The following is a 21,221-nucleotide window of genomic DNA, read 5'->3' as shown; positions in this document are numbered from 1 at the left end:
ATTTACTGTTTCACAGAATATTATTTTGTTTTCCAATCATATATAGGTTAGATATTATTAGTTCCATTATAGCTTAGTATGGTTAGTTTATTCAGATGCACCACACAAGCAGTACATCTGGACAATACCTGATACTTAGTCACACAGGTTAACTCCAGGTCTGTGCTTTTAACCTACATTATATGGACACTCAAGTTATCTCAACACCATTTTTATTAAACAACTTTTCTTAAATCACTGTCTTCTGATGTCTGTTTTAGCTATTAAAACTCTTTTTTGGGCTGGGAAGGTAGCTCAGTGGTAGAGTGCTTGCCTTACATGCCTGAGGCCCTGGGTTCGATTCCTCAGCACCACATAAGCAAAAAGAAAAAAGCCGGAAGTGGCGCTGTGGCTCAAGTGGTAGAGCGCTAGCTTTGAGCTGAAGAGCTGAGGGACAACGCCCAGACACAGAGTTCAGGCCCCATGACCAGACCCCCCAAAAAAACAAACAAAAAACACACACACACACACACACACACACACACACACACACACACACACACACACACACACACACACACACACACACACACACACACACACACACACACACACACACACACACACACACACACACACACACACACCCTCACCCTCTTTTTTAAGGATCTTTTCCTCTCTCTCTTTTGTGATTCTGGGGTTTGAATTTCTTTTTTCTTTTCTTTTTTGTTGATCATGGGCCTTGAACTTTGGGCCTGGGTGCTGCCCCTCAGCTTTTTAGCTCAAGGCTAGCGCTCTACCAGTTGAGCCACAGTGCCACTTCTGGTTTTCTGGTGGTTAACTGGAGATAAGAGTCTCAGGGCCTTTCTTGCCCAGGCTGTCTTTGAGCCATGATCCTCAGATCACAGCCTCCTGAGGAGCTAGGATTACAGGCATGAGCCACCAGTGCCCGGCTGGGGTTTGAATTTCTAAGGGTCTACTTTGAACTATTTATCTTACAGGTTTATCTAAAAGTAACAATATATGATTTGAAATAGTACAGCATAAAATGTGTATTAGTATTTGAAAGCTTTAGGATTTGAAATCCTAAGGTAAATATGCCAAAATGTAATATATACACATACATACATACATGCACGCACATATTTATTTACAGTGCTGGAAACTGAATCCAGAGCCCTTGAACATGCTAGGCAAATACAATAACACTGAGCTATACACCCATCCCTGAAAAATGCTGTTTTAAGACACGCTTACCATATACTGGTGTCTTCCCTGGCAGAATGACAATAATGAGCTGCAGTCCAGAATATGTGTTCTTGAGATGCCGGAACATGGGCTCCACACTGTCTGCTCCCTGTGCATATTTGCAGAAACAAGGCTGACCTTGGATGGGCATCCCTGCATCCTTGGAAATTTTACGCAGCTGGTCCGTGAAACCCCTACAAGGAGAAACCACTAAAACTACTACATGAAAACATAAGGATAACACTGGAAGACAGGGGGATAGGTAAATATTTTCTGATTAAAGATTCAATTGCCCAGGATATAAGGGCAAGGATTGACTAATGGGATTACATAAAATAAAATGCTTCTAAATATCAAAGGAAACAATGACCAGACTCGAGGGACAACCCAAACAGTAAGAGAAAATACTTGCCAAATATTCAACAGAGAAAAGTTTAATACCCTAAATACACAAAGAACTTAAAAAAAAATTCAAACATCAAAAGAATAAATAAGGCACTGAGAAGGTGGCTCAGTGATAGAGTGCTTGCCTCACATGTATGAGGCCCTGGGTTCGATTCCTCAGCACCACAAAAGCAGAAAAAGCCAGAAGTGGCACTGTGGCTCAAGTGGTACAGCGCTAGCCTTGACTGAAGAGCTGAAGGACTGGAGCTGGGAAGGTGGCTCAGTGGTAGAGTGCTTGCCTTACATGCATGAGGCCCTGGTTTGATTCCTCAGTACCACATAATTATGCAGAAAAAGCCGGAAGTGGCACTGTGGCTCACATCGGTAGAGTGCTAGCCTTGAGCTGAAAAACTGAAGAACTGGTCGGGCGCTGGTGGCTCACGCCTGTAATCCTAGCTACTCAGGAGGCTGAGATCTGAGGATCGTGGTTCAAAGCCAACCCGGGCAGGAAAGACCGCGAGACTCCTATCTCCAATAAACCACCAGAAAACCGGAAGTGGCGCTGTAGCTCAAGTGGTAGAGCGCTCGCCTTGAGCTGAAGAGCTGAGGGACAGCGCCCAGGCCCGGAGTTCAAGCCCCATGACCGACAAAAAAAAAAACACACACACAAAAAAAACTGAAGAACTGAAGGACAGAGCCCAGGCCCAGAGTTCAGGCCCCACGACTGATTAAAAAAAAAAAAAAAAAAAAAAGAATAAATAATCCAATTAATAAATGGGCAAATGAACTGGACAGTTGTCAAAAGAAAAGGTACTAGGGGCTGGGTAGGTGGCTCAGTGGTAGAGCGCTTGCCTTGCATGCCTGAGGCCCTGGGTTTGATTCCTCAGCAACACATAAGCAAAAAGAAAAAAGCCGGAAGTGGCGCTGTGGCTCAAGTGGTTGAGTGCTTGCCTTGAGTTGAAGAGCTGAGGGACATCGCCCATGCCCAGAGTTCAGGCCCCATGACCGGACCCCCCCACCAAAAAAAAAAAAGAAAAAGAAAAAGAAAAAAGAAAAAGTACTAATGGCTAATGAATACATTCATCAGTGAAGTTCTAATCTCACTCCAGTCAGAATGGCAATCATAAAAACAAACAACAAATGCTAGTAAGGACATTGGAGAAAGGAATTCTCACACAACATAAACTAGTATAACTAGTATATCTACTATGGAAATTAGTATGGAGTTTTAAAAAAATACCCTAACGAAGTGGGGCACTGGTGGCTAGGCAAATCCTAGCTACTCAGGAGGCTGAGATCTGAGGATAATGGTTCAAAGACAGCCCGGGCAGGAAAGGCCATGAGATTTATCTATAATTAACCACCAGAAAACCGGAAGTAGCACTATGGCTCAAGTGGTAAAGTGCTAGCCTTGAGCTGAAGAACTGATGGGGCAGCGTCCAGGCCGAGTTCAAGGCCCACGACTGACAAAAAAACAAAACAAAAACTTCTAAAGATAGACCTACCAAATGACCTTGCAATGCCACTTTCAGGTATATGTCCAAGGGAGTAGAAGCCAACATTCAAAAGGGAGACCTGCACACTCATGATTATTGAAGCACTATTCACAGGAGCCATGCTCCTGTGGAATCAGCCTCGGTTCCCATCAACTGGTAATAAAGTAATAAAGTTGGACCTCCTGGCACTTGTCTGTCATCCCAGTTGTAAGAAGCATAAACAAAAGTATCACACAGTCTAAGCTGGCCTGGGAAAAATCATGAGACTCTATTTAAAAATTAATGAAAGCAATGAAGGTTGCTCAAGAGGTAGAGAGTGCTTGCCCTAAGTTAAATCTTTAGTACCATTTAAAAAGAAAAATGGCAATGTTGCTATATACTACAAAGCTAGTTGCTCAAATTGTCCAGAAACATGAATCAAAAAATTGTTTTTAGAGGTACTGGAAGTTAACCCAGAATTACTCAGCTATATTCTGAACATTTTAAAAGCATTTTTATTTTATTGTCTGTTGCAGGGCTTAAATGGATTGCCCAAGGATAGTGCTCTACCACTTTGAGTCACAGCTCCACTTGCAGTTTTGGAGTGGTTAATTGGTGATAAGACTCTCAAGGGGATTTTTTAATTTTTGGGGGGGCAGTCATGGGATTTGAACTCTGGGCCCAAAAGCTATCCCTCAGCTCTTCAGCTCAAGGTGAGTGCTCTTCCACTTGAGCCACAGCACCACTTCCGGTTTTCTGAGTGGTTTATTGTAGATAAGAGTCCCACTGGCCTTTCCTGCTGGCTTTGAACCGCAATCCTCAGATCTCAGCCTCCTGAGTAGCTAGGATTACAGGCGGTGTGAGCCACTGATCCTCAGCTAATACTTTTATTTTTGAGACAGGGTCTTGCTAAGTTATCTGGGTGGCCTTGAACTTCCGGCTTCAGCCTTTCAAGTAGTTGGGATTATAGGTGTCCACCAATTTGCCTAGCTGGATGAAGATGCATTTTAAAAGGTTCAGTGAGGGGAGAGTTTGGGGGGGGTTAGGGGGAGGCTGGGAAGGGATGTGAAGGGTAAACAAAGGAGGAGGCTACAATCCTTTTTTTTTTTTTTTTTGGTCGGTCGTGGGGCTTGAACTCTGGGCCTGGGCGCTGTCCCTCAGCTCTTCAGCTCAAGGCGAGCGCTCTACCACTTGAGCTACAGTGCCACTTCCGGTTTTCTGGTGGTTTATTGGAGATAGGAGTCTCGTGGTCTTTCCTGCCCGGGTTGGCTTTGAACCGCGATCCTCAGATCTCAGCCTCCTGAGTAGCTAGGATTACAGGCGTGAGCCACCAGCGCCCAGCTGAGGCTACAATCCTTGATAGGAAATGTACTCATTATCTTGCCCATGTAATTGTAACCCCTCTGTACAGTATGTTCACAATTAAAAAAAAATTAGAACACACACACACACACACACACAAAAGGTTCAGTGATTAAATATATTCCGTGTTGAGGCAGTATCTGTTAAAATATAATAAGTAATTTAATATCTAAATACAGAGTTAGGGTAGATCTCAGTGACAGAGTACTTGCCTATGATATAGTCACAGCACCGGATTCATCTCCAGTGCCACTAAAGAACAAAAATATAAACACAAAAAAATGTTCTCAAACCAAAGCAATGGCATATCTTACTTCAATATTTCTTCTCTACACTGCCTCTGGGTGGCAAAACAAGCTATAGCCCACATTTTGATTTCCACTCCTGTGTGGAATTGTTTTCCTCGCATGTCCCATACTCCATGGCTTGGTGTTGCTACTGTTCGATTCTGTGGGAGAGAGGGGAATAACATGGAAAAAAAGAGGAAAAACTTAACATGTTTATTTCAGTGAGCTGAAAATAAGTATTTCAGATTGCTAAACTGATATATTTGATACTCTACATGGAACTGACTGAGTTAATTTTATACTTTTATCATTAAAACCCCAAAATTCTATTAAACTAAAAACAAAGATACCTTGTAACAAGCTATATTGTTAGAACAACCAAAAAAAAGTCTAGCCAGGCACTGGTGGCTCATGCCTGTAATCCTAGCTAGGACCTGAGATCTGAGGATTGTGGTTCAAAGCCAGCCCAGGTAGCAACATCTATGAGACTCTTATCTCCAATAAATTACCAAAAAAGCCAGAAGAGATGTGGCTCAAGTGGTAGAGCTCAGGGACAATGCCAAGCCCCTAAGTTCAAGCCCCAGGAATGGCAGGAAAAAAAAGGTTTAAACTCAAGACTTACTTAGGATGCCCTTGTCCTATAATCAGTGAACTACAGGTCACAGAAGTAAACATCAAAAGTCTTTACCCGTCCTCCATACTGGAGCATAGGAGCTGGAAGTACTCGTCCAGTTACATGTGCCATTTCATCCCGAACTTTAAATTGGAATTCTTGAACAAATGGGTCTGTTTCATAATTTGCACTCCGAACCTAACAACAGAAAAGGTTGCTGTTACTCTCAAAATTCCCCCAGATCTCATACTTTAGTACCTCTTTCTTTTTTTCACTATGTCAACTGTATGTTTTATAATAGTTCTAATCAATGGTGCCCAAATAATAGAGCAGAGAATATTAGCCTGAGGAATTATGCATCATGAATGGACTGGAGGAAGTGAATACCCTGCTATTTTATACAAAATTTAAATGTATGTGTTGGGTTGAAAAATTAAAAAAAAAATCAACTATTTTTGATAGATGAAAATGGTATTTTAAAATGATTAAACATAACATGTTTTGAGAGAGAGAAATACCTCACCTAAAAAAGGTTAAGACCCTCTGACTGGGCGGGATGTAGATCAGTGGTAGAGTGCTTGTCTAGTATTCACAGGGCCCTGGGTTCAATCCCCAGTTCCACAGGGCAGGGGGGAAAAAAAAGAACCTTTAATTATGGAGAATCCAGACATTTACTACCAATTTTATGCAAACGTGATAGAAAACATTACAAGTCATTGACTTACAATTTATATAAAATGTACTCCAGTGTTTTCAGATAAATATTATCACATTGTAAATAAAATGATTATATTTCAGTGTTGGATCTTCCATGTTCATGTACTATGATAGCTGTTTTCAAAACACATTCACCTGCTCTCAGGGTAAAGGTCAAACAAGACAAAAAAGAGAAGGGTATTCAAAGCTGTGCACAGTTCATTAAAAACTGCATAATTTAAATATGTAAACAGGATTTTTCCCACAATAAGCAGGAAAAGCTTTTTTACTCCTTCATCTGTTATGATGTCTTAGTATAGCTTGATGGGAAGATTATAAAATGTAATAATTACCAAGACATGCTTGGTTTAAGTGTTTAACAATTTTCACAGTTATCATATGACATAAAAGTAGGACTTGAGCTGGGTACTGGTAGATCATACATGTAATCCCAGCCACGCAGGGGAAAAAGAGATCAGGAAGATTGTGGTTTGAGGCCATCCCAGGCAAAAAGTTCACGAATCTTCATCTTAACAAATAGCTGTGTGCTGTGGTACATACCTGTCATCTCAGCTACAACAGAGGCTGACACTGGGAGGAAGGCCAGCCTGGGAAAAAGAGTTTGTAAAACTACCATCTCAAGAGAAAAAAGCTGGATAGGGTGGTATGTAACTATCATCCCAGTTATAGTGGGATGATATTAAATAGGATGAGTGTTGTCCAGGCCAGCTTGGGCAAAAAGCAAGACCCAGTCTCAAAAACAAGAGCAAAAAGAGCTGGAGGTGTGGCTCAAACAGTAAAGCACCTGCCTAGTAAGCACAAGACTTGGGAGTTCAAACCTAGTACTACCACAACAAAAAAAGTAGCTCTTATATAACCTGTATTTTACACAGGACAAAACTAAAGCTTAGAAAAGTTAAATGATTTAGTAAAGCAAATGACTAGTGGAAAAACAAGATGTTTATTCAAACCTACGGTAGTATACCTGGACTCAAAGTCTGTTTTTCTTTTTTGAAACAGGGTCTCCTTATGTAGCCCAGGTTTGTCTTAAACTAGAAATCCTTCTGCCTCAGCCCTACAAGTGCTGGGATTTACAGGCATGTATTAGCATGCTTGGCTCAGAGCCTATATTTTTTTCTTTACTTATGAGCACAGAAGCAGTTGTTATTCTGTAGATGCATATTATACTTTGAATAGGTCCAACTTCTATTATACTCACTTAACTCTTCTCTCACATCCTCCCTCCCCCATAAAGCCAAGTATTTTAAGCACTATAACTACCGCTATCCTAAATAGTTAAGCTGTAATAAATTAATTACAACTACTAGTCAAGAGTTATGGACACCATGCTACGTGTCTCCGTGATCCTGTCCTGTGTCCTGTCTCGTCACCAATCATGGCATCCCAATTTAGCTCTCCCTTGGAGCTGAATTGGTTTGTTGGTATTATTTTTGTTCTTTCTTTCTCTCTAGCCTGTTTCCTAACTGTGTTAAGGGTATTTGGAGGCTGCAGGCCTTTCTAACAATGGGCTGCCTGAAGCCTGCTAACTGTGTAATAAAGACTCCACTATTTCATATTCCAAAAAAGAAAAAAAAAAGAGTTAGGGAGTTGTCTTTGTCTATTAAAGATCTTGGGACAGCTTTTACAACTTTATAGTAGAATCAGAGAAATACTGAGAATAAGATATCAATAATGAAATATCAAGAATCATGATTGAACAGTATTTCCCTGATTATGTCATAACTTCCTTTCCTTCTTTCCAAAATGATAAGAAAAAAAGGTCTTTGTTTTTGTAATTGGCTTACAAAAATGAACAAGTCAATTCTATAACGCTTTTCCAATAATCTTTAAAACTGCTTCTGAAAGACTGCTTTTTGGTGTGTGCAACAGTCATATTTCCACATTTCTTCCCTTTTCAGGAGGTCCTTTTATTTTTAAATTTGCTTCTTAGTTTTATATCTTTATTTTTCATATGGACAGATAGCACTGCATGATTTTATTTAACATAATATGATGTTCTGATGTATATATATACACTGTGAAATGTTAACTCATTTTATTAGGTGGTTCTGGTAATTTCTCTCCTCTCTTCCCCTTAGTGAGGTTGTCCTTCATTTCATTATTCAGACTGTCAGTCTGATACTAAGACAGGAATTTCAGACCAATTGCTAAGACTTCTAGTACTTCTAGTTACAATATCTTAACATCTTTTCCTCCTTCTTTTAGGTGGATTTTCCAATTAGTTCTGGCAGAATCAGGTCCCTGAATCTAATGAAAATGTCTACGGTTAAATTAGAAGGACTTCTCATGACTTACTAAGGTTTACTTATACCTCTATCAAATATCACTATCCAACATCTCCTTTCATTTTGATCACCCATGAAATGCTAAAAGGTATTAGACGGTAAAGACAGTAGCTCACCCTAATATGTTTAAATTAAATTTCTAGGGCTAAGTACTAACCAATCTGCTAATTTCTTCTTGCCTATCTGGTGCAGATCGTGCTGTTGCCTTGATCATAGTGGATGTCTGATTGTCAGTCAGCTTCTTGATACACCGCTGCCCAGCTACAATGTTACATACCTACACAGTAAAAAAAAAAAAAAGTTTCATGCTACACATATATATCTTTTTGAGGTATATGTATGTGAACTATGTATGAAATAAAAAAAATAAACCTATTTCATCAAACCTCTCCTTTTTATGTTAAGTAAAAAAGCAAAGACAGCTGGGCGCCAGTGGCTCACGCCTGTGAATCCTAGCTACTCAGGAGGCTGAGGTATGATGATCACGGTTCAAAACCTTGAGCTGAAGAGCTCAGGGACAGTGCCTAGGCCCAAGAGTTCAAGCCCCCAACCACCACCACCAACAACAAAAAAAAGTGCGAGAAATAAAACTACTACAGTATGATTATAATTAGACAAAATGTACATGGGATGAAAAGACTGAAAGAAGTATATCAGAATGCTAACAGTGTTAGGATGATACAGGAACATCTTTTGTTTGCTTAATGGAAATTTAGAATGAATTAAATTTTGAATCATCTTAAAAATAGTTCAAGCTGGGCGCTGGTGGCTCATGCCTGTAATCCTACCTACTCAGGAGGCTGAGATTTGAGGATTGTGTTTCAAAGGCAGCTCAGCAGGAAAGTCTATGACAATCATCTCCAATTAACTCCCAGAAAACCATAAGTACTGTGGTGGCTCAAATGGTAAAATGCCTTGTAAAATAAAGCTGAGGGACACAATAAAGCTCAATCCCCATGATAAAAAAAAAAATAAAGTTCAGATTACAGGATAAACCCTCAAAGTAGTGATGACCATGAAGAGATCCATAAGCATACAAATACATTACTTCTAGTGGCAGGTAGGTATGCTTCTGTTCCTGTCCCACTTGTAGACAAGGAAGGTGTGGGTACTTCAGCTGAAGAGTATACTTTTCTCTGAAATACTGTGCTACTGTTCTCTCCACGGTTTGGCCATTTTCTAACTGTAAAGGAAAACTGGGAAGAAAGGAAAGCAAACATGAACAACTCTTACATTACTATGGCCAACGAGACACACCCAACTCACGCCCTAGAGCAAGCTGCTTCAGATCACTGCTCTGACAAACACCAGCTTTTCTTACGTTTGATGACTGGCAGGCCTTCTCGTAACATTACAAACACGGTATTTCCTCCTCATTGTTCCACAATGAGTCACTTCAACCTTCAGACCTGTTTTCAACAAGAAAAATGGAGGATACAGGTTATATTTACAAGCCTGTTCATTACTATAAAAACTCAATTCTCAACAGAAAATCCATGACTTGGGCAATATATTAACAAAGAATTTTAGATATAACATTGCCAATAATGCTTACAATCATGTTAGACTTAGTTTCAAACCTGTCAAACCTATCAAGCTCCACTTACAAAAAATGAAATCAGAAAATTAGCAAAGCCCAAAGATTGAGAAAATTCCTCTATTAATAAAAAATTCATTTTTAAAATAAATTCAAGTGTTTATGGTAGGAGAGGGAAAGAAGAGTAAAAGAGGAGTTTTAGTAGTTCTCAAGATAGTTTATTCAGAGCATTTAAATAGCCCAGCCATTTCACTAACAATGGGAATTTCATAAAAATCAAGAAGGAAGTCCTTCAAACATTTATAAAGCTGAAAGAAAAAATATTGGACCCTTTTAATGAAAGTGGGAGGAACTATTTTTAGGAAGTATAACATAGTGTCACAGCCTCTTTTTAAAGACTATTAAAAAAAATCAAAGAATTCAAAACCAAAACAATTCCTAAAGGAGGTGAACCCTAAATTCTTATGGAGTCACTGGCCCCTTTAAAAATCTGATGAAAGCAATAAATTTAAAAATGAACATACACATAATTTAGTACATAATTTTAAACATTCCTGGATCCCTGCATTCATGCACCTAAAGGGTTCAAGGATCCCCTGCCAACTCTGGAAAGTGAAGAAATGGGCTTTAAATCAGCTGCAAACAACCAATCTATCTATCTTCCTTCTTGCTTTCCTCCTTCCTTATTCTTTTTTTTTTTTCTAGTTCTGGGACTTGAACTCAGGGCCTAGGCACTGTTCTTGAGCTCCTTCTGCCCAAGACTAGCACTCTACCACTTCAGCCACAGCGCCACTTCTGGCTTTTTCTGTTTATGTGGTACTGAGGAATCAAACCCAGGACTTCATGCATGCTAGGCAAGCACTCTACCACTAAGCCACATTCCGAGCCCTTTATTCCGTCTCTGTAAATGTGTGCGTGGTGCTAGGTATTGAAACTAGGGCCTAATGTATGCTAAAAAGTGTTCTACACTGAGTGACACTCCAGACCTTTTCACTTAAAGACAGAGTCTTGCAAAATTGCCTACTGTGCCTTTTTTTTAAAATTGTTACTATAAAGGTGATATACAGAGGGGTTATAATTACTTAGGTCAAGAGTACATTTTTTTTTTTAACCAGTCCTGGGGCTTGAACTCAGGGCTTGGGCACTGCCCTTGAGCTTCTTTTGCTCAAGGCTAGCAGCACTTTACCACCTCAGCCATAGCACCACTTCTGGCTTTTTGTTTATATGGTACTGAGGAATTGACCCCAGGGCTACATGAATGCTAGGCAAGCACTCTACCACAAAGCCACATCCCTAGCCCAAGAGTACATTTTTCTTTTTTCTTTTTCTTTGTTGGTCATGGGGCTTGAACTCTGGGCTTAGGTGCTGTCCCTGCACTCTTCAGCTCACGGTGAGTGCTCTACCGCTTGAACCACAGCACCACTTCTGGTTTCCTAGTGGTTTACTGGAGATAACTGTCTCCCGGACTTTCCTGCCGGGGCTGGCTTTGAACCATGATCCTTGGATCTCAGCCTCCTGAGTAGCTATGATTATAGGTATGAACCACTGGCGCCTGGCAAGTGTACATTTCTTTTTAGACAATATCACCACTACTTCTGCGTTTTGAGTAGCTGGGACTACAGATATGGAGCAGGAAACCTGGCATAGCAGATAAAATTCTTTGGGATGAAAAAAAAATTTTGTTAAGTGAGGATTGAACTTTGAACTTCGTGTTTTCTTGGCAATTTTTCTTTGGTACTGTCAAAGACTATATTCTGAGATACTGTTCTCCATCTGTGCTAACATATTTCTATGTACATAAATGTAGCTAGTAGACCTGAAAAACTAAAAACTTTTATTTTTAAAATTTTTACTTTTTTTGAGTTATTGAGTATTGAGCCCATGCCTAGCTAATTTTACCAAATTTAAATAGTTAACATCTGGTTAGTGGCTGCCATATTGGCAGTGCAGCTTTGGACCTGGTAGAGAATGTCTACTGGTCACAGAAACCATCTCCATTCCTAAAGTATGCCCTAGACTCCAAAGGGTAAAAGTCAAGAAGGGATAGAGGATGAGTTTTAGTTCACAGACAGGATTTGTGCTTACTACTCTCTGTTATAATTTCTTGTTATTATTAAGGTGTTGTTTCATTTCATAAGGCAGATAATGAGTACAATTCCTTTTGGACAATAGTTACCTTTCCTTCAGTTTCCCCCCTTATACTTTTTATTCCTAGAGTGCAATGGTTCTCTATTAGGGAACAATCTGCCCATCTAGAAATCATTTGGTAATGTCTGAAGTTATTTTTTTTCAGGTGGAGCTGGGAGGCAAGCCTGAGGCTTTGCAAACACTAGACAAGTGCACTATCACTGAGCTACACTCCCAGCCCCTATGGAGACATTTTTTGCTGTTACAATTGGGCGGTGCTATTGGCAACTATTGTGTAGAGGCCAGGGATACTTCTAAATACCCTATAATACACAGAACAGCACCACCTCCCAACCCAACAAAGAATTATCCAGCCCACAATGTCAACAGAGCCAAGGCTCATAAGCCCTATCACAACTTAATTTTGTTATAATTTATTTTATCTAATTACTTTGTTGTACAAAATACAAACTCCACTCATAGTAACTGAACTTGTCTTACTAGATATCAATACAAATTAAGATGGTAAGTGAACAGTGTTCCTGTATGAGATTGGTATGGGTTTTTGTTGAAAATTATTTCTAATTGAAATCAGTTAGAAATTTTTTAAGATGATAACTACTGTTATAAAACTAAAATTTTAGCTAGAGAATTGAATATGCCATTATATTGTAAAGGAGATTAGAAAATACATAGGAAGATCTTACAAGAAAGTAATAGTTATGAAATAAAGTAACATGCAAAAAATACCATGTCTTGGGTGTAAACAGTGAAATGTATGTAATTTGAGCCAGTAGGCAACTGTTTTGTCTATCTGAATTTAAAAAAATATTAATAAGGTTCTACACACCTATAAAATATGCTTTTACCAAAAAGCAAATCCAATATGTAACTTTTATATTTTCTCTACTGTTTGTAAAAATACTTTCCTAATATTTCTAACTATATAACTTACTGGACAAAGAAGCCGCTCCAGAAATTATTATTAAAGATTTGGGTAAATGTTCAACTGGAATAAAGTGAATATACTAAAAACACATTTTTATAATAATTTATATTACTATCAATTATAATTCCTCATGCAAGCTAAAAGTTAAATCCAAATAGCATAGAACACAAAATTTTATTCTTTTGAGTTACTGTGGCTAGAATATATATGATGTACTTTAAAGTTCTTTTTTACTTTTTTTTTTTAAACCTTCTTGACTTCAAGTGGAGAAAAAAAATTTGGTTTGTCAATTAGATCCAATGCAAATTTTCAACCCCAAATCTAAGATCACAGGCTCCTCACAATTAGCCCCAAATCCAGAGGCTAACAAAGTCAAAATTATTTAAAAAAATGGACTAGATAATTCTCTGCCCAGGTCCCTCCCCAAACCCTCCATCCAACCAAAAATGTTTTGGTTTTAATAAATATTTAACCTATAAACTTGGCTTTACCTTCACTATAACATCAACTTTATAATGCTTTCTAGTCATTTTTTCAGTCATTTCTTTGGGCCCCTGAGCAGTTGAAGTTAAGATCGAGTCCATGCTCTTCGGGCAGCAGGAGAGTCCTTGTTCTGTACATCTTGTATTTTCTGTGATAGAGTGGTGATATGAGTTGATTGCATAGTTACCGCAAGATAATGTAAGTGACTTCATGATATCAGAGGTGGTAACTAAGCAGCAACTCCACTATTAAACCATGGCACTTAGATGATCACATATATAATGGTAGGAAATGTACTAAGCTCCTGACAACACTAACTGTACAGTTAATACAGATTATCAAAGGACAATGGTACGGTTGCAAAACAGTTACAGCTAACAGTTTCCTATTTTGGCATTTAAATTACTTGAGATTGATGGATGTTTATTCTCAAAGTAGGAAGGATTTTTTTCTTTCAGTGTTTTATGACTGCCTTTTTCATGGTTACTGAATGGCAAAAAATGAATGATTTCTGGAGCAAACAGGATATAATCATTTTCTAACTGACTCAGGGGACTGACATATTTAATAAACAAAACTGAATGCTTCATTCAAATCACAAGCTGAAAATTTATCTCCAAGAAATGGGTAAAAACTAAAATAAAAAGTATCTCTGGCTACTTAAGAACATTTAATAAAAGTAGAATTTATGCTATTCACTCTGATTGGAGAATATCAAATTTCTCTTCATCTCTAAATAATGTAATAATGCAGTGGAATCAAATCTTGCATGAGGATGAGGTACTAAAATCATGAACAGGGCAAGAATTACACATAACACAAATTACTCTTTAACACTCCTTTAAATTGCTGATAAAGTACAGCATATACAGGCTTAGATATAAAACTGTGTATGTATATTAAATGTATTTAAAACTATAAAAGAGGAAATGTACATAAACTATAAATTTTTAGAACACCATTAAAATTATTTCCTTTTTCCTTCCTTTAAGGAGATTCTACAGAGATGAAGTTAAATGAACATCCAATGCAACACCACTGTACAAATTTAGCTACTAAGTAAGATCACTAGTCACCTCCAGAATGTACATTAAATAGCTGTTGTAACTCCAGAATAACACATGGAACACACTAGCCTCATATTCGTAAATTTCCAAAGGAATATAATTTAAAATTTCACTATCATTTCAGAAAAATAAGTCATTGTATTAGAACGGCTTTAAAGAATGACTTCAGTTTTAAAATAACAAGGTTTTTTAGGTAAGCTTACTACTTTTTAATAGCATTAAAGAAGACTTTTCTCATGAGACCTTTTTATCCCTGCAGTTAGTAAAAGAAAAATACAATTGTGTAGTATTGATACTATTTCCATTACTCAGTACATCATTCAAACACTTCCAATGACATTATAACAATGAATTTACTGTTATATTTTACAACTGATCTGTATTTTTCTTGGTGACATTACATGAACACATTTTAATCCTAAAATTTTTCCAATAACAGGCTGTTATATCCATGCACATTGCAGTTATATTCTTCTAAAAGCTAATGAATTCACCTTTTATCTCTTTGGTGAATTTTACCCGATGAGAATCAGTCAGAGGTCTTGGTTGCTCATCAATATTATGAATATCAAGAACTTCACACATGAACTGAATTACAGGTTGTGCTTTGTAGAAGGCAGTGGCAGAAACTAAGGGAGGAAAAATAATACAAATTAATATTTCAAACTTGCAGTGTCTCAATAATTAACTGTCTATAAAGTTAAAATGATCCCTTAAGTTTACTTACACATATATAAATTTTTCCAAAATTAAGCAGCTTTGAGATTTGCCTAAGAGGCAAAAGAATAGAAAGACCAAATACCAATTGTTATAGCCTCTCAACCATCCATTCTTTACCACAGCTACAGATAAGGGGTTTAAGATATGACAAGACTTAGAGGGGACAAAGGAGTCCTGTAGAGAATAAGCTGTTGGGGGGATTGCTTTCTTTTTTTGGGGGGGGAGTCGTGGGGCCTGAACTCTGGGCTGGGGGCTGTCCCTCAGCTCTTCAGCTCAAGGCTTAGCGCTCTACCACTTGAGCCACAGTGCCACTTCCGGCTTTTTTCTTTTTGCTTATGTGGTGCTGAGGAATCGAACTCAGGGCCTCAGGCATGCAAGGCAAGCGCTCTACCACTGAGCCACCTTCCCAGCCCCAGGGATTGCTTTCTTAACAAGGCTTTCTATGCTACCTCACAATATTTGATCTACTCAACTGAGATTCTTCCCTATCTTCTAATGATCTGAAATGACAGTGGTATTAAGTTCTATTTAGAGGGAGTAATATTAAGGGTGTGTCTTCTTAAGTCACTGAGCAATAGTTAATGGTTTCCCAACAATCAACAAGCATGATGAAATTCTTTTTTTTTTTTGTCGGTCATGGTGCTTGAAATCTTGGCCTGGGCACTGTCCCTCAGCTCTTCAGCCCAAGGCAAGCACTCTACCACCTGAGCCACAGCACCACTTCTGGTTTTCTGAGTGGTTTATTGGAGATAAGAGTCTCACGGACTTTCCTACCCAGGCTGGCTTTGAACCGGGATCCTCAGATCTCAGCCTGAGTAGCTAGGATTACAGGCATGAGCCACCGGTGCCCAACAGCATGATGAAATTCTTTCCTTTTCTTTTTTCTTTCTCTTTTGTCAGTTGTGGGGTTTGCACTCTGGGACGGGGCACTATCCCTCAGCTCTTCAGCTCAAGGTGAACGCTCTACCACTTAAGCCATAGTGCCACTTCCAATTTTCTGGTGGTTACTTGGAGAAAAGAGTCTCATGGACTTTCCTGCCTGAGTTGGCTTTGAAATGATTCTCAGATCTCAGCCTCCTGAGTAGAAAGAGCTGGCTCTTTCCTTTTCTTTTGTTAGTATTGGGGCTTAAATTCAGGGCCTGGGCACTGACTTTAGCTTTTCACTCAAGGCTGGTATTTTGCCACTTGAGTCACATCTCCACATCCAGTTTTTGGATGGTTACTTGGAGAAAAGAGTCTCATGAACTTTCTTCCCTGGGCTGGCTTAGAACTGTAGTTTACAGATCTCAGCATCCTGAGTAGCCTGGATTACAGGTAAGAGCCATCAACACCCACTTCTTTTCCCCTTTCATTTTCTGCTTTGCTCCCTCTTTCTCCTTTCCCCTTCCCACCCTGTTTTGGAATCATTGTACTGGAATTCACTTGCTAGGCAGTCTATCACTTGAGCTATGCATCCAGCCCTTTTTACTTTAGTTATTTTTCAGATAGGGTCTGTGTTTTTGTTTAGGCTGGCTTTGTTTGGACTTCAATCCTACCTATATGTTTTGTGTAGCTGGGATTACTGGTATGCATCCCAAGCCCATTAACTTTTAGCCTGGGAAGCCCTCAAACTAAAATCCTCCCAAGTAGATGGATTACCCCTGTGAACTACCATGCTTGGGCCAGAATTTTCCTTCTTTTTATTTTCTGGTGAAAGTAGGGATTGAACTCAGGGCCTCCACCTTGCTTTAAACACTACCACTTCAGCCATGACCCTATTTCTCACTATGGAGTTGGGTAGAACTCACTATGTTGCAAAGGCTGGCTTTGAATTCATAATCCTTCTGCCTGTCTCCCTAGTGCAACAACAACACACCTGACCTATTTTTTCCTTTCTTTACTGCAGAAATAGCACACAAGTGAAGTTTTATGATAAAACCTTTAATGCTATATGGATACACAAAGTAAAGACGCTCTCCAGTCTGAGCCTTCCCCTCTCTTCAAGTATCTCTAAGTAACAATCATCATATAAACATATTTATCCTCTTAACGTGTACTTAGATTAAAATATAGATACAATTCATAGATAAGGTCAAATGATAAATGCTCTATAATTAATAGTCTTGGAAATCTTTCTATATCACTATATTCTTCTCCCCTCCATCCCCCCCTCCCCCCGCCTCCAAGCCCCCATCCTGAACTCTGAGTCTAGGTGATGTCCCTGAGCTGCTTTTTCTCAAGGTTAGCACCACTCTACCAACTAAAGCCATAGTGCCACTTCCGGCTTTTTCTGAGTCTCAGGGACTTTCTGCCTTGGCTGGTTTGGAACTGCGATCCTCAGATCTTAGCCTCCAGATGATAGCTAGGATGACAGGCATGAGAAACTGGTACCCAGCAAACCATATTCTTAGAAATGGTTGCATATTATTCTACAGTGTGGGTACACAATTGACCAAATAAGTATTCCTCTTTTATTAAAAAAGAATATAATGGTAAATTAATAGAAACACTATTCTAAGCCTGGGCACTGTCCCTGAGCCTCTTTGTGTTCAAGGCTAGCATTCTACCACTTTGAGCCACAGCACCACTTCTGGTTTTTGTGTAAAGATAAAGAGTCTCACAGGACTTTTCCTGTCTAGGCTGGCTTCATACCATCATTCTCAGATCTCAGCTTCCTAAGAACCTAGGATTACAGGCATGAGGCACTGGCACCCAGCTTCTTTTCTTCCTTTCTTCTTTTTTTTGACCTGTCCTGGGGCTTGAACTTAGGGCCTGGGCACTGTCCCTGAGCTCCATAGTGCTACTTGTGGCTTTTCCTGTTTATATGGTACTGAGGAATCGAATCCAAGGCTTTGTGCATGTTAGGTAAGCAAGTACTCTACCACTAAGCCAAATTCCCAGCCCCAGCTTCTTTTCTTTTCTTTTTGTCAGTCACAGAGCTTGAAATCTGGGCCTGGGAGCTGTCCCTCAGTTTTTCAGTTCAAGGTGAGCACTCTACCACTTGAGCCACAGCGCACTTCTGTTTTCTGGTAGTTAACTGGGGATAAGAGTCTCATGGAAGGGCTGGGAAGGTGGCTCAGTGGTAGAGCTCAATTCCCCAGCACCACAAAAACAAAAAGAAAAAAAGCCAGAAGTGGGGCCGTGGCTCAAGTGGTAGAGTGCTAGCCTTGAGCTGAAGAGCTGAGGGACAGCGCCCAGGCCCAGAGTTCAGGCCCCATGACCGGACCCCCCCCCCAAAAAAAAAAAAAAAAAAGAGTCTTATGGACTTTCCTGCCTGGTCTGGCTTTGAACTACAATCCTCAAATTTCAGCCTCCTGAGTAGCTAGGATTACAGGCTTGAGCCATGGGTGCCCAGCCCAGTTTCTTTTCTTTATACAAGTACTTTAGAGAAGATCTTGTATGTACTGATATGGAACTATATCACTTTTTCATAGTGAGTTGAAAAGGAGAAAACAAAATGCTTACATTTCATAATACAACCATATGGAAAAGCACAATAAAATCTAGACAAATTTCAAAATTACTAGTATTTCAGGAAGGTCTAGATTTAAAGCCAACAAAAAAAAATTCTTTTACCCTAGCAAACAACTTAAAATATTACTTTAAAAGACAACAATCATAATAAAACAATTTAAGGCAATGGGAAGAAGTCTAAACAAAAGATAGGTAAGACCTAGAGAAACAACAGATATAGAAATGTTTAGTGGTAATTAAAATACTGTATTTGTGTAAATTATCACAAATTGATCTGCCGATTCACTCCAATAGAATCGAACATAACCCAACAGGATATATATAACCCCTTTATCCCTCCAAACTTAATCAACTGATACCATAAATAACATAAAAGAGAGTAAGAATAGCTAAGACAATTCTTTTTCTTAAATTTTCTGGTTGTTTTATTTGAAAACTCAAGGATGTGTGTCCTCCCTCTCTACACCCAAGCTCTGACTCTTACCCAAGACATGACAGTGTCGCACACGCACACACATGCATGCACATGTATATACACATGCATACACACAAGCCAGGCCATGAGCTGTTCACAGTTACACAGGGGCTACATTTATGATGACATTGAAAAAATATACATTATATATGATAAACTAGAGCTATCGCCACCACCCACATAGAAGCAGATGGTTTTGGAGAAAGGTGGAGGCACTCTGGGGTCTCCCCAAAGACAACAAAAGAAAGATACAGGATATACTTCCACCATGAAGAGGACCTCGAGATCAAGGGATGAGGGGACCCTCTGGGGAAGTCCACTTTGAGGGACAGGACAGAGTAGAGAAGGGGAGAGTAGCACACTACCTTAATCCAGGCCCAGCCTTGAGAGGCTGGCAGTTAAGACAATGATTGATTGATGGGCAGTGGCTAAAGGCCTTCTACTGCCTTGGTGGGGTGGCCAGCAGGGGCGCCAGAGGGCAGTTTGTTCCCCCCCACACACACCATGAGCCCAAGGGGGGGTAGGGGGGTATTAGCCAAGACAATTCTTTTTTTTTGGTCGGTCGTGGGGCTTGAACTCTGGGCCTGGGCGCTGTCCCTCAGCTCTTCAGCTCAAGGCGAGCGCACTACCACTTGAGCTACAGCGCCACGTCCGGTTTTCTGGTGGTTTATTGGAGATAGGAGTCTCATGGTCTCTGCTGCCCGGGCTGGCTTTGAACCGCGATCCTCAGATCTCAGCCTCCTGAGTAGCTAGGATTACAGGCGTGAGCCACCAGCGCCCGGCAAGACAATTCTTAAGAGTAAGATCTGCACTACCATTCATGAAGATTTGATACTATCTAAGGGATAAAAAGAAACACAGACTCTCACAGAAAGCTTACTTCATACCATAAAATAAAATTTCTATTCAAAAACCCAAAATATGAAAGGAAAGCAAACACTTAAGGAAAATATAGAATACTGTTATATTCTTAGAAGAAAGAATTCTTTAAACAAGATATAAAAGCAAAACATAAAAACTGTAAGAGAAAGAGGTAACAAAATTTTTTTCTTGTGCTAGTATGGGGCTTGAACTCGTGGTCTGAACACTATCCCTGACCTTTCTCTTGTTCAAGGTTAGCACTTTACCACTTGAGCCTCTGCTCAGATATTGGCTTTTTTGGTGTTTACTGGAGATAAAAATCTCACAGACTTTGCTGCCAGGCTGACTTTGGAACTGTGATCCTCAGATCTCAGTCACTGGAGTAGCTAGGTGTATATGCATGAAACACCAGTGCCTGGCAACATGGAACTTTTTAAAATGCAATCGACTGCTAGAAAATACATAAAATAGGGCTGGGAAAGTGGCTCAGTGGTAGATTGCTCGCCTTGCATGCATGAGGCCCTGGGTTCAATTCCTCAGCACTACATAAGCAGAAAAAGCCAAAAGTGACGCTGTGGCTCAAGTGGTAGATTGCTTGCCTTGAGCTGACGAGCTGAGGGACAGCACTCAGGCCTAGAGTTCAGGCCCCACAACCAGCAAAAATAAATAAATAAAAAAATAAATATATAAAATACGTACAGCAATTAATTACCATTTACAATAGGTAGAGTTGTACAAACTACAATAAGACAATCAAAGTGGCATGGACAGAAGCAGATATTTCATAGCAAAGAAGATCTAAATGGTAAAATTTAAATTTCACTAATTATCTTAATATATCTAAAACACTATTAAGAAACTAATCAAGATTAGTATAAAATATACTTTTGAGAATTTCATATCTCAAGAGACATCAAAAGAGGACATGAATATGAATAATTATTGTAGAATGATGCTAGTTTGTTAACCTAAAAGTTAACAAGATGGGCAAACTGTGCTATAAATTAAATTAAAAATCAATGGAAAGGCACTGGAACTCAAACACATAAAATTAAAAATAGCTTAGGAGGGGCTGGGAAGGTGGCTCAGTGGTAGAGCGCTTGCCTTGCATGCTCAAGGCCCTGGGTTCGATTCCTCAGCACCACATAAGCAAAAAGAAAAAAGCCGGAAGTGGCACTGTGGCTCAAGTGGTAGAGCGC

General features: G+C 39.5%; 1 protein-coding gene across 8 annotated transcripts in view; it reads right to left on the bottom strand.

Annotated features, from left to right (window-relative positions):
• The window catches only part of LOC138818048 (protein argonaute-3), a 78,758-nt gene that overhangs the window by 18,712 nt on the left and 38,825 nt on the right, over window positions 1-21,221 (bottom strand). For all 8 annotated transcript variants that reach the window (XM_070008912.1, XM_070008913.1, XM_070008911.1 and 5 more), the window contains 7 exons: window positions 15,008-15,142; window positions 9,672-9,759; window positions 9,399-9,546; window positions 8,508-8,627; window positions 5,424-5,546; window positions 4,763-4,896; window positions 1,237-1,421 (listed from right to left, as the gene is read on the bottom strand). In XM_070008912.1, coding sequence (XP_069865013.1) covers window positions 1,237-1,421; window positions 4,763-4,896; window positions 5,424-5,546; window positions 8,508-8,627; window positions 9,399-9,546; window positions 9,672-9,759; window positions 15,008-15,142 — 933 coding nt within the window. The remainder of the gene's footprint in view (window positions 1-1,236; window positions 1,422-4,762; window positions 4,897-5,423; window positions 5,547-8,507; window positions 8,628-9,398; window positions 9,547-9,671; window positions 9,760-15,007; window positions 15,143-21,221) is intronic.

This window comes from Dipodomys merriami, unplaced genomic scaffold (genome assembly GCF_024711535.1).
Source record: "Dipodomys merriami isolate MVZ:Mamm:240054 unplaced genomic scaffold, mDipMer1.0.p SCAF_71, whole genome shotgun sequence".
Lineage (NCBI taxonomy): Eukaryota > Metazoa > Chordata > Mammalia > Rodentia > Heteromyidae > Dipodomys > Dipodomys merriami.
This window is presented reverse-complemented; position numbering and strand designations above follow the sequence as displayed.